We start from the raw sequence: 14,154 nt of genomic DNA on the forward strand, positions 1-14,154 counted from the left end.
AATTTGGCACACGGCCTTGGAAGAAGCGAGGCAGGACCACACATTGCGGTAACTTAGATCTTAACGTCGCCTACTGGGTGTGCGCACTCACACTCCATACATTAGCAATCCTTAATGTGCCAGCTTCTGAGGCTATTCCCGCGTGAGTGCAGGAGCTGCGCTGGAATGAATATCAGCTTCGCGTTTTCTTGTATTTATCGCCCATAAAAATTATGTGCGGCCTATAATAAAACCTTTACCCAACTTCCCGTAAATTTGCCAAGCGGATTTAAACTTAAATCACGGGCATCGTATATTTTGGCGAGAACGGTAGCTCGCGGCTCTTAATTCACGCTAACATTCACACCTTTTTTTTCGTAAACTCTGCCTATTGAGGATAGCGGTGCGTCATTAACATGCGCGCACGGAAAAGAGTGCTCGGTAGAACTAGCTGACGTGGTAACGTGTTATTAACTCTGTATATCCAACCTGAAAGAGGCATACTGGGCGCCATATTTTTTTATGGAATAAGGATGTACTTTAAATATCATTAATGTTTTAATTATTTATATTTATATATTTATTTGTGTTACAGTGTAACGATTGTTTGTGCGCGAATGTCTTCCAGACACGCAGGTCCTTTGAGTTGCTCCGGTATCTTTTGGGCTACCAGCTGGAGACCCTCGGTTTAGATTTTTTACAACATATTTGCTTGTCAGATGGCTGGCACTCTTGCCCCCGTTGGTAATCTAGCACCTTTGCGAGGTCTGTGTGTTTTATATGTAACTCCATATCGATGAAAGATCTGGAGATGAGATCTGAGCACCTTTTGTATTATGGAATTACACAGGGCTTGGCAAATGAAGGATAATCAAATAAATTAGCAGGACCCATGGAGGGGTCTGTGGGACTCCGAAGCATTGCCAAATAACACATTTAGTACACAAAGTACAAAACAGCGTCCACATAACAGGTAGGGCACGGGCGACTTATCGTGCCTTACTTGGCAACTCATTTTGACTCGTAGTCATAAGAGCGCTGCTGTTGTGTTTTGTAGACCTCTCTGTCGCAATCAAGAGGTTTTTTTAGGTTGGTGGCAAAAATCAGTAGGAAAAATACCAATAAAGCGCACATATTCAACACGGGGGTTGGTTGTTCACCTGATGGCAAACGTACACCATCTCTCCCCGCTAGTTTCCCATTAGCTGTCTGTGTGAGATCCACCAGGCCGCCATGAATTCACACGCACGCTCGTGTTTAGGTGATCCTGGAGGCATAAGCTACAAATATATAGGTCTTTGATCCTAAATCACCACTGTGCCTATTTGTACCATCGTTGGGGTGCGCATGCACTTTGCTCAATACGCTCAGGCTGTGATTATTACTCAGATACCCGGCACTGCCTTCGGCTGAAAATATGGTTTATTTTAGTGGAATAGGGAATATTGGAGTCATTTAGACACTGTCCGGCTAACTCATTGGTCCGGTTTAAGATCAGTCTGGGTGCCACCTGATACTCCCCTCTCTCTCATTCCTGCCAGACGGAACAGATGGAGCCCAGTCCAACCTAAAGCATCTGCCCCTTCACTCTAACCTTTGGTTTTCATCTCCCTCGTACCCAGCCTTCTTTAATGTGATCCGCCGGGGTTAAAGCTTTAAGTGTCTGAGCTGCCACTTTACTGCCTCTTGAAAAATAAAGGAGACAGGAAAATATATAAACCAATTACAGGAACAAGGGGGGTGTTCTTGGCAGCCCATCGCATGTACCGTTTAAATGCTTTTGCAGTTTCCAGAGAAAAGCATAATTTCAACTTGACTATTGAACAGTTGGGTAATAAGGCATTTTCTGCGTGTTTACAGAGACCGAAGAAAGATGAGTGACATCACTCCAAAAATTATCTTAAAACAAATAATAATAATAATAATAATAATACAATAATTAAAAGCAATGTTTCTAAGCCCAGGGATTGACTCCAGAAACGTGGTAAGTGGCAGGCGTATACATTGGTTGTCATACTATATATCTCCACCACAAATAATATATTAAGTGAAACGTGGCAGCAGCACATGAAAGAATCCAGGGGTTCGGGAATATATATCCGTTCGCCCCAAATCTTGAATATTTTAGAGCTGGCTCGAAGGTCTATGAATTAAAGCCAAGTAGGGAGCTTACGGCAAGTCAAGCGTTATTGGTTTTTACAAGGTCTCTGGCGTCAACGAGCTCTCGTATCTTAGTCTGTTGTCCTTGCCCTACCTTTACCCCACCAAGTACACAAGCTGAACGTTACGAAACGGCCCCCCCCTTAACGGAATAGGTCAATAGAGGATAACGTTTGCATGCATGGGATATCGACGGTCCGGCAGGTCATTAGAAGGTCAGCGTGCATAAATAGGAGAATAGCATGTCCAAACAGGTTGTAAAGCAAAATAAAATAGCGGTATGGGCATTTTGTTAATTAGCAATCAATGCCCTTGTGCTGAATGGTCGGCCAAGGGAAAATACTAAATCTGACACAAAAGAGTGATTCACGGTTCATAGGCGTAGGGTGGATATTATCTATTATATTATAATATTATGTTATCTATGGTGCTTCTCCTATGTGTTCAATACATAAAAATAAGAATATGCAAACATCTACATAATGACGGCTTCGAATTATCTCCTAAAGCCACCGAAGCATCAGGCGTCTCTCTAAAAGGGCACACAAAGCTGGTAGTGGGTTATAAATTAGGCTGGATGGTTTCCGAGCAAATAAAAGGCTCCCGTCCCACGTAGCCGTATCTTGGAAGCCACATGTGTTGGTTCTTCTTCGTTCTCCGGCTTTCACAAAGACGTTTCCTATAACGGGACTCCCGCTGTCTCTTCTCCTTAAAACCTTGAGTTATTGGAATAGCGGCGGATTCATTTCAGAGAAAGGATCGTCTCATCACCATGTGCCCCCATGACCCTTTTCTGGAGTCGAGCCTGTAAACCAACCCGAAATAGTATATGACATGACTGTCTACGGTATTGACGTTATGTAGTGCGTGGGCAACATGCGCGCGGGGTAGAGCTGAGCGCTAAAATCCAATACGTACGGGAATCTGTTAACTCCTTTAGTTCTATGGGAATTAATAAAATCAATGAACAGGCTTATATTTCATGTTCTTTGCGATTGTGTACAATCCACAAGAATGGATTAAAACAGACCGTAAATGTGAAAATTTATTCCAAATCACGTGTAATGCACTCACCGTGGGAATTCTGATTTCAAAATGTTCTTAACGCAAAGATCAATAGAAAGTATCCCTAAATCTTGTGACGTTGGGTCTAGTAATGTGTTTTTTTCTGGTGTTTACCAGCAAAAACTGAGCTTCCTGAAGCAGGCGGATCGGCTGGACCGCTGCCAGACCGACCGGAAGGTCTGCTAGACCTTGAGGTTCGTTGGTCAGGAAATGGTTACTGTCTGCAAAACAAGAAGAAATGTGTCCTTCCTGAGCAAGGAACGTTCACGCGTGTCTACATGCACAGGAAACGTGTACGGCCCCGCACATGTATGATGCATGTGTGTGCGTGTACAGCTGTGAGGTACATGATGTGTATGTACAGTGCGTTAACGTGAAAATACACTAACCTTGTGGAGCGTAATCTAGGGTTACCTGTGTTAACACCCGTTTCGTCCATGGCCCATATAATGATATTTAACCCTTTAAATAGTCGGCTTTCTGTCTCTTGGGGCAGAATTAAGGAACTGAACTCGTTTAAATTGCACCCACACTGCTTGTATTTATCTCGGGCCCCACTTTCTATAAAAGATGATTCTAAACGTGTGATATGATTGAAACGCTTTACATTAGTGGTCCCTGGGATTCGGAGCGACGCGGGATAGTTGTAGATTATTTTATTGAAAGCTATTTTTTTACCTACTATACGTTGGCGGTTCTCTACGCGTCTTCGGCTCTGTAGTTTCTCATGCACAGCCTTTACAAGGACGTAACTAAATGTATTGGGTAATAGTGTCTGTAGCTCCACCTGACCTCTAACCACGCTCACCAACGTAGGGGTCCCGCTTTGGACGCCTGAAATTTTGGGGGCACGCCACGTTTTAACAACCGTACTTTGATGGTCCAGAAAACACCAGGGTTCCTCTGTAATAAAATGGGGAACTACAAAGGCAGAGAGGCAGAACGGACCTCCTGCACCTGTCATGGGTGTAATTGAACAAAAACACATAGCTAAAACCCCCGTTAGTCCATTCAAAGCTCCGTTACGTCAGTGCCCCCTTTGCACAGGGAAAGCGACAATAGCAACAAATGGGGCAAGAACGCCATGTACCAAGAAACCTCTATGTATACGGAGCCCTGAATCCTCAGGTTCCCCGGACTCTCCAGCGTGAGGAAATTGATAGATTGAAGCCGACGGTGGCTGCGGCAATGTAATTGTATTCCTTTCGCATCAGACTCGTCTTTCCCCCCCGGGATATGTTATTCCTCGGGCCCACCTGGAGTTTTGTTTTTCAAACGCATTGAAAGAGAAAAAACCCTGAACATCAATTCAGAAATAATTGTATATATTTCTAAGAATACGCATCTTTTTTCCTGAAAATCAAGCAGTACCGTTTTAATTAAAGACCAAAGAACCCCAGTGATTAACAAATTAAAGAATGCTGTTTGTTGACCGCGGATGGAAGCGGCCATCTTGAGATTGCGCAGGTGGTTGGCGCAAATTGTCTATAAGTGTCTATAGGTTCTTTTGCTAGAGGGGTTAAGCTGGGGGTATAACATGAAGAGGCAAAGAAGTGAGATGGAATGCCGGATCACACGGGGAGATACAGAGCAATTAATTACAGATTAGCACTCAATTCTAATGGATCTGCTGTAACTGACGGCTTTACCGCTGGAACAGAATGTGACGGCATAAAAAAAAAGTGCGAGATCCCGCAGGATTTACCGTCATGCCGCCTCAAAACTGTATTCCATCAACTTCACCAAAATTAAGCAGCTGGGATATTTTTTATTTTAATCGCAAAGAGTTTTTGTGGCGATTACCTCTTAGGGAATTGGCTGGATATTGTTTTTTTGGGAGGGGGCAAAGGAGGCTGCAAATGAAATAAAATATCCTGGCATGTATTACAATCCGGGTGCACAGTAGTCTTACGACTATAGCCACCTTTGGAATATTCCCGCTGATTGGGCCAACCCGACTACGATAATAAGACTATTCTTAAAACAGTGCATGTATATATATACATTTTTTATATATACATTACCCCCAAGCTGTACGCAGCTGCGGGATATGTTGGCTTCTTATAAATAAATAATTAATTTTCTAATGCTTAATTTTTTTTATTTTCAGAACTCCCTGTATCTTCAAAACTCTCTATTCCTAATTCTTATCTCGTTGACCTCTCCTCTCCAGTACGCCAAAGGTTTTTCTTTAAGGGCCCTCGTTTTAGCACAGAAAATGTCTGTACGCCGAGCACTGTAAAAATAAAACCCCGTGTTCTCAGACATTATTACATGTGTGATTTGGGCATTAATGGGTTAATGGCAGTTTTGCCATGGCTGAGGATTTGTTTGCCGCAGATACCGGCGTTAATTATCCAGACAGAGGAAGGGAGCTGGGAAGCCACGCTGACAAAAGGGAAGTGGATGAGGCTTTAGCTTTATCCTTTTCGGACAATTAAATTCTGTTATTGTAATTTAAAAAAAAAAATGGCTATAGCAGTTTTGGGCCAAGATGGAGCTTTTTTATTGGTCCTGCTTAAGTAAGTATAAACATGTAATCCATTAATGCTATAATAAACACCCTCGTATTCCCTCTCCAAATATCCACCAGCATTACATGTGGTTCCATTTTAGCAGATTTATTTATTATATCCATTATATATACACTGTGTATACACCTTCCGGTACCACCCGCCGGTTAGGATACAACTTTCAGGACCTGTAGGCAGCCGTCCACCAGGCAACTAACGCAGAATTGCTGAAGTTGTTGGCAGCACAGGTTTGCTCCATTATCAGGGTCACGAAAAGGATTAATCCGTGGTTCTTTTGGCACATCGTGAGGCAGTAGAAATTTTACAGTGCAGAGTACACCTCTTTGTTAGTCTGGGACACTCTGTCGTTGAGAGGTGTCCAGGCTAAAGGCAAGGTTATATTTCCTGGCTGCTTATTATATGTCTTGGGAATACGTAAACTGATAACTTTTTTTTGATTTATCATTAGGATACGGGCTCACTGGGATTTAAACATCTCCTTTCAAGACAGCTCCTGCAGGTATGAGCCTTAATTCACTCTCTTTCTGTGTCTGTTTAAACACCTACATCTTCATTCATAGACAAATCACTAGGAAGCTTTGTAACAATGTCTTTCCTGGTTTATGACATTCATACTGTGATACTAGGTTGTCTTATTTATATATATATATATAAATGTATTAATATATACTTGTGTTTGTTATGTGAAAGAAAATATTTGTTTTAAATGAGCGACGCATTTTTCTTTAAATGTTCAGCTGTTACGCACGTACGTTGTAAAATGCAATTTCATTTTTTATATTCTTTTTAAGGTTATGATGATATAAGACAATACCCAGCTTCATATTACCGGTATATATCGAAATCCGAGTAAAAAAAGTTGGTGTTTCTGGCTTTTCTTTTCCTTGGTTGTTCTATCAAAGTGTTGGAAATAACATCTCATTGCAATAGTTACAGGTAGCGCCTATTAACCGTTTGGTGCAAGGGTTGTCTGAATCCAATGGCACAGAAGAGTTAAATCCCATTCCTTCCTATAGATGCCTTTTAATAGTGCTTGACCCTAATCCACCCATTCTTATCCTTTCAGGGGGTCATTCTGCCTCGGCTCGCTCTGCGTGGAGGAAAGGGGCTTTACGCAGATTTAAGAGGCTGGATATGAGGACTAATGTCTGCTGTGTTTCTCCCTTCCGCAGCTGTCATATCCATAAAACAGATCCCTTCAGCCTGTGCTGACTCAGATTGCTGTGTCTTACCGGCTCTGTTTACGGGGGCGTCACCTTCCCTTATCACCCTGCGCGGAGGTGATGGGCTAACGGCGTAATACGGCTCCCTGCGCGACACTAATGCTGTGCTTGTGCCCTCTACCTGCAAATGATAGATGAGTCTCGAGCTGCAGTCCCACTCCTCCAATGTTTGGCAGCCTTACACTAGGTGATAGTCCCCGGTATCAGGCAACATCAGAGGAGTAGAATCTCAGGCAGAGGACTTGGTATAAAGCAACAGTTTATTTAATCTATTTATAATCGCATGAACAGAGCTATTCAGAAGTAGCCGCAATACGCCGTACCAATCCCATAGGGGCTATCACCTATGGCACTTTGGTACTAATACTTGCCTAACAGTATACTTATTGGTGCAGCCCTGTCTGTCTGTCTGTCTACCCACAGAGGCACTGGGCAAAATCAGTCACTCTCACGTGTTGATTAATGAATGTACTCTCAGGTGAATTCTGCATTACAGTCTGGGATGGATCAAGAGGAGGTGGGGCACAGGGTGGCATTACCGGATATTTAAGGGGAAAAGCACGGTTTTTGTTCCCTTTAGTAACTGGGGTACTAAAGCCTTACCTGAGCCTTACCTACAAGCAGAGAAGCTTGCAGTTTCCACACCTACTGATTACAAAATGCTTCTAAAAAGGAGCTTTTTCCTCACGGATCCATTCATATTACATCAGCATGTTCTGCAATCTACCATACTCCAGAAATGAATCCCATCTGTGTCTCTGCAAATGCCCTGCTAAAGGAAGGTGACCCCATGCACCAAATTGGCCCCGATCTGGGCACCCACATCACCCGGCACAATAAACACTATATTCAAATATCTAAATAAGCACTGGGGCAAATTCCCCTTATTAGTCTGGCCCTGCTCACGCTGAAGGGCCCCGTCTGTACTAGTGGCACATGGCATGGATATACCCCAGGGGTATTGCCAGGCTCTGGCAGGATCTTGGGTTTAAGATCATCCTATCTTCATCAGCATTTAAATAATCTAAACACTTTATTAACCCCCTGAATACACTATAAACACACCATTGCCTCCATACCTGTTGCCTCCTCTTTTTCCTACTAGATGCCAGGCTTTAACCCCGTAGCTGCCCCTAGCATGGCGTCTGATATAGGCACAGTAACGCACCCAGATCTGAAATGCAGATTCCCAAAGATTCTGATCACCCTCGCACACGCTCGGAGAGATTTTCAGCTTCTCGCGCTTATTTGTAAAGCACATCAGCGCCTCTCGCTCCCCTCGAGCTGGTGGAGCCCCCCCCCCCGTGCCACTTATCGGATTTTATTTTCGGAGGAGGGAAGCTGCAGGGTCAGGGTGATTGGTTTCCTTATTGATCTGTGTGGCTCAGTATAATCCCCGCAGCTGCTGGGAGCTCGTTAAAGGATGCAGGGAGGCTGAGAGGGCTTTTACTCTTTATTTATATGTTTCCTCGCTCATATTTTATGTAGGTATCCTGATAGTTTTAGTACAATTTCAGCAACCCTTTCCGTGCCAAAGCCTACAGTGCGCAATGTGAGCCTTAATTGCACTTGTATGCAGCAATTACTAGCTGATGATGTCTTTTTTTTCCCGGCAAAATCAGTATTTAATACCCCACAATGCATTTTTAGGCGTGTCAAACAACCAACTGTTAAGGGACCCTTGATATATCTTTATCCTGTTGAAGTTATCGGTGCGAAGACTCTAGCGACAGCGCCTTAATTAATTCAGCGGAGAATAGCAATTACCCTTTAAAAGGGTGATGCCGCTTCCAGTTGGCGCTCCGTGGCTGCCGAGGTTCACAAGCGGAAGGGGAGGGGGGCAGTTTAATATTTCATAGTTCTGCGTTGTTAGATTGGTCTTTATTAACCTTGTTAGTGCTGGAACGGTATCCAAGAAAGCTTGCTATACCATCGCTAGTATATACTGAACGGTGCTTGCTAGTTTGTTTTTTTCCAACATGCGATCTATCATTTACCTTTACCTATGAAGTACTTATTATTAAGTAATTATTAATCTAATTGCCTTTTCCAAAATACTTGCTTGGTTTCACTCTGACCAATGCAATGCATGTACTCCATGGCCATTTGGAATGGCTTTGTCATAAAATCTTGTTCCTGACCGCCTAGGAGCTCCACTAGGGTTCCCATATTGGCCATTTTAACAGGACATGTATTTTTTACTCTTTGATGATCTCTGTTATAAAGCGCTTCCCTGCTTTGTTTGGGAAATAACCACGATTAAGTAATATCTTTCTGTGATTTTATACATCCCACATGCTACAGGGTATCACTATAGGTGGTAGCCAGAAACATGTAAACATTTGATGTGTCCCGGAAGCAAGTCGCTGATATGGCAACCTTATTGTCTGCCCATTACCCTCCCCCATATGCTTACATATCCATTCCTCCCTGTTAAGCACTTAAATAGTATACCAGTCGCATTGGTTGATCCAAATCCAAATTGTTTCCAAAAATACAGCTTTTACATAATATAATGTTTCTAGGCTGCTGTGTATTAGCCATCAGTATGTGCTTTTTCATCTTAACCCAATCTACTAGACAAATACTCCTTGTCAGACTGCCTGCGGCAAACAATAGAATGGCTCAGTCTTAATCACCCAGCAGGACACTCTGATTAATGAAAGCCTATGGAGGAACAGACTTCAGTATCATCACCATAAAGAATCAGCCTCGAGGTCTCCACATGAATTTTATTGGAAACCAAGTAAAACCAGGCATCTGCGTCGACGTCACTACTTTCTGGATACAGCGCTGTATTTTATGCTGGAGAAAAATAATTCTCCATAGGACTTCCCCCTTAACCATGCGCTCAGTGGGGAGGACCAATTATAATGTTAAACCCTGCTGCAAACTCATGTGTTTAGTGAATGCACTACGTAGATATTTGTATTGCCAGCCCTTCTGGCAGCAGAGAGGTTAATCCCCCCAGACCTGCGCGGCTGGCACTTTTCTGCAGACTTCAGCTCCTCTAATGGGATTGGCAGGGTCAGTGTTTCCTGAATACTTTAAGGCCGCTTAAGGCATTTGGTTAATTGATTCCAAATCGCCTTGATTACAAATATGCTAATTGCTTTTTCTCCCCCCCCCCCCCCCGCTGTGACCTCCTCCCCACCTTTTGCCCCCCGACCCCCCCTGGTCAGTGAGAGGGTACTCTCTGTCCAGTTTCTGTAACACCGTATTCCGTCCACGTCTTGCTCTCGGAAAGTTCAATGAATAATTCAGCTTGGAATATGCTGAGGGTGACAGAAAGCAATGCCAGTTGACCGTTTCCTTGCCGGTTACCCGGGGGTAGTGTGGCACATTATTGATCTGCTGCCCTCTCTAAGAAAGAACTGGCCTATTAAGGAGAGATGGAAATATAATATGGTTCGAGGGAAGCATTAAGGTTTTTTTTTCATGTGATCCCTGACTGATCATAAAAGTGTAAAACCGCCACGTCTTCCACCCTTTAAATATGCGTTGATGGTTATGTTTAAAAAGTGGGAAGTTTAAGAAGTTGCCTTTTTACCATAGCAACCAATGGAATGGTCCAATCAGGGGATTTTGCATCATGGTCCCTTTTAATACGTAACCCCCAGAGGCGGGCCCTTTACCTAATTCATCATAGTCTCTCGGTTCTGGTTTTGTTCTCAATGCATGTATTGTATGAAGCTGTATAAATAAAATACAATAATAATAACAGTCGCTTGTACAATCGCTGCCCGCTGTATGAAGATACGCAGAAACAAAGCCAAACAATGTCACCCAGCTGTATTTTGCAAGAAGAAAAGTAGAAACACACACTAGTGAAACAAAGTACTTTTCTGTTTGTGTAAACACAACTTTCTGATTGGCTACGGAAGGCCTGGGTTTTGCATAAGACACAATTAGTAACTATGTAGCGCTTTTTATTCTAGTCGTGGGGCTAAGCGTTACCCTGCCTGCGTTTGACATACCTGCCCAGTTCATATAATTTGACGACCGTTTCATCCCATGACCCTCGCGGTGCCGTAACTCTGTTATCTTACCCCTGTCATGGTTTATCCTGCCCCTGTTTCGTACTGACCATTAATATTACCCTCCGTTTTGGGTTTGCCACTTGGCTTCAGCTGGCAGTTGTGATAATTAGTAAATTTACACAATGTTGTATGATACTAGGTCTAGGTACCTGGGGACTTTCACAATGAGCTGACCCTGAGACTCTTGAAATATTAACCCTCTAACTGCCCATGGTGTAGTGAAATGCATTAACCAAATTGCTCCAATACCAGCCCACATGGAAACTTTGACATGTATTTATGTAACGATACCTTTAATGGAGTCACCTGCATTCAAGCAGGGATAACAAACACAGCATACTGGCATCAAAAGCACCAGTTGAAGTCTTTTATACGATCACAGTAGTGTAGAATAGGAAGGTGTGTGACCCTGAGAATCTACCCCTTCACCACTAGACCCTGAGATTGGGACAAACACCCTGAGACTCCGGGCAAACCCTGAGGCTTCCCAGATATGTATATTCACATTCCGTCGGCAATCTCGCACTCCGTATAACCTTCTTTTCACCTGCATCATCCATTGTAAATTAACCGCCGCTTAAAGGGCTTATCTGCATATTACTCCAGTTTTGTCTCAACCCCCAAACTTAGAAAAAAAACCACGAAAACAATATGAGATGTCCGTATTACATAAAAATGTTTCAGGATAATTAGGTGGCCCTCACGCCGGCAATTACTTCTTCAAGCCTTTTTAATTCTCTGGGGTCTTAAAGGTTAAATTTGTCTTGGTCTATCTTTTCCATCCCGAGCGGTAAATACAAAGTGGACCCCGCACGGAGAGACAGCGTAGCCAGAGATTTTATCGCTAAGTGAAGCGCATTAAGGGTAGGATTTACAGCTCCGGCTTCCTTTATTTATTTATTACCCCCTCCTTCTCACTGAATTCTAATGAGCTAATTAGCAGAGTCCCATGGGCCCTGGGTTTGTGAGCGGAAAGGAGGGGCAGGGGGATAAAAAAGGAGAGGAGGTGGGGAGAGGAGGAGGTGGGGGGACAGCGGAGAGGTGATAAGGGCTCGTTAGGTGGTATCTGCCTATAGTCTGGCTACGGAGTGGATCAGCCGGGCTGCGGGATTGTAAAGGGTACAGGTGGCTAGCTGGGCACTGCCACGACATTCCTACTTAACCGAAGGGATGCCGGTGAAGTAATGCAACACCTTGCTCGCCCCTTTAATAAGTAATTGGTTTAAGTTAAGATGTCAATTCTTATTTATTTATTTTTTTATGGGAATTATGATTTAAATCACAGCTTTTATCTATCACGCCCGCTTTAAAGTAGTGCAATTTACACCGCATCAGATGAGTATCCGTCTGGATTAAGACAGACCTATTTACCGAGTGAGTTGTGGTCGTGCCCGGTGACGATCTAGTGGTCGATCTAGACATCTGCGAATTGTGCTAAATTTAAATTCAGGCAAAAGCCTGGCTTAACACAACCTAAGCCATTCCTTGGTCATTGGCCATTTAATAAGATGAATATCATTCCGACGTGCCTGTATTTATTAGAATGATATCGTTATATATATTACTCATTTATAAAAGTATCCGTTAATGTGCATTGGATGTCATGTTTTTCCTTGCAGTTTTTTTGGGGTGCATAAGATGTAATGTTTAATTATACAATTTTCCTGGTGTTTGCAAGAACCCATTAGAAAGTAGCTGTTGACGTGTACCCCTTTGTAGTTCTGATGTCCCCTGTGTTGGCTTTAATGGGCCTAGCTTTCGAAGAGATAAGTCTACCCCCACGAGGTCTCCATCCCAATTCCGCAACCCGCACACCCCGTTGGTTACAGCTCCTCTCGCTGGTACTTTAAGGGTGATGGTAACATTAATCTCAGTTTGTCCTCTGGATGAGGCTTCTCCTCTACGTTCTGCAGGATTAAAAACACAGAACTGGTAATCACTTCATAAACTGCTTACCAACCAGCACTATTTACATAATATAATACGCTCTGGCAGAGCTGGGAAGAGATCACACCCAAAAAAAGGATTAGGATGCAAGGCACTGTCCTTACAGCCCTATCCCCTGCACTTCTACCGGGTGGGGGGGGGGGGGAGAGGTATCCAAATCCAGGGTATAAGTGGGTGATTAGACATATGGGGAGGGGGTGAGAATAGGCGCAAGTAACAAGGAGACGTAAAACCTTTTATTTAATATCCAGCACAAATCTGTAGCCAGACAAACTGTAAAATGCTGGCAATGTGAAGACGCAGTCTGATCCTATTAGTTGCAGTGCTTTATCTGCACGTTAAGCCCGCTCCTCTGCTGGGGGCTGCTAGCCATGGTGCTGGAGAGCGGTATGTCTGCCCCAGTAGGAGGGAACTCAGCAGGGAGATGGGGGATTTAAAGGGCACTCAGAAGCTGACGTGCCCTTCACTAAGTTCACGTTCTTAGGGGCCGAGCACAACTTGAAGTCATCTTCACTTTTTTTGCTCCATGCAGACCATGTGCTGTGTGTTACCGAGACAAAGATGGGGGTCCCAAATCATGTGAGTAAGAGGGCACGATGGGAAAGAAAGGTGTTTGTTTGTAAGTGGGGAAGTCATGTAAGGATATTCAGGATGGCTGTAGGCATGTGGGCCCTTAAAGAGTTAACAGACTTTCCGTGAGTTGCCATCACACCTGTAATCCTTGTGATCACACACATTTTCTTGACTTAAAACTACAATATGACATCATAAAAGTATGTGTGAATGTAAAGCAACTCATTACAAAGATATTGCAACATTGTTGACAAACCATTGACAAAGTATTGGCTGTGTTCTGAACCGTGTTTTCCTTGATGTATTAGATACTATGTGTGAAACATAAACTCTATATTAGGTTAGTAATCAACAGGATTTGTAACATTGTTAAGAGGTGAAAGATTGATATAAATGCACATATTAGCAGTATGGAAAGGTTTTTTGGATAGTTCTCATTTTTTGTTGTCGCCCATAACTTTTTGGTATCCGGAATGTTATATCAGGAGTTTTCCTTGCTGTGCAGGGGCTCTGAATCCTTCCCGGTGTCTCTTAACATGAAGTATTAGTTCTGTAATTACTGGAAGGGGATAGATTCTCCTTGTCATGGCTGATAACCCCACGGAAATAATAATGATTTAGAGCTCTCTATCC

At 43.3% G+C, this 14,154-nt stretch overlaps 1 protein-coding gene across 1 annotated transcript in view; it reads left to right on the plus strand.

Moving 5' to 3' along the window:
- LOC149297951 (sterile alpha motif domain-containing protein 11-like) overlaps positions 1-14,154 on the plus strand; it is a 74,637-nt gene that overhangs the window by 24,844 nt on the left and 35,639 nt on the right. Inside the window, exon 4 of the mRNA XM_089487828.1 lies at positions 6,187-6,237. Coding sequence (XP_089343954.1) covers positions 6,187-6,237 — 51 coding nt within the window. The remainder of the gene's footprint in view (positions 1-6,186; positions 6,238-14,154) is intronic.

The sequence above is a fragment of the Sceloporus occidentalis genome, unplaced genomic scaffold (assembly GCF_023333645.1).
Source record: "Sceloporus occidentalis isolate IW3139 unplaced genomic scaffold, rSceOcc1.0.p SCAF_35, whole genome shotgun sequence".
Lineage (NCBI taxonomy): Eukaryota > Metazoa > Chordata > Lepidosauria > Squamata > Phrynosomatidae > Sceloporus > Sceloporus occidentalis.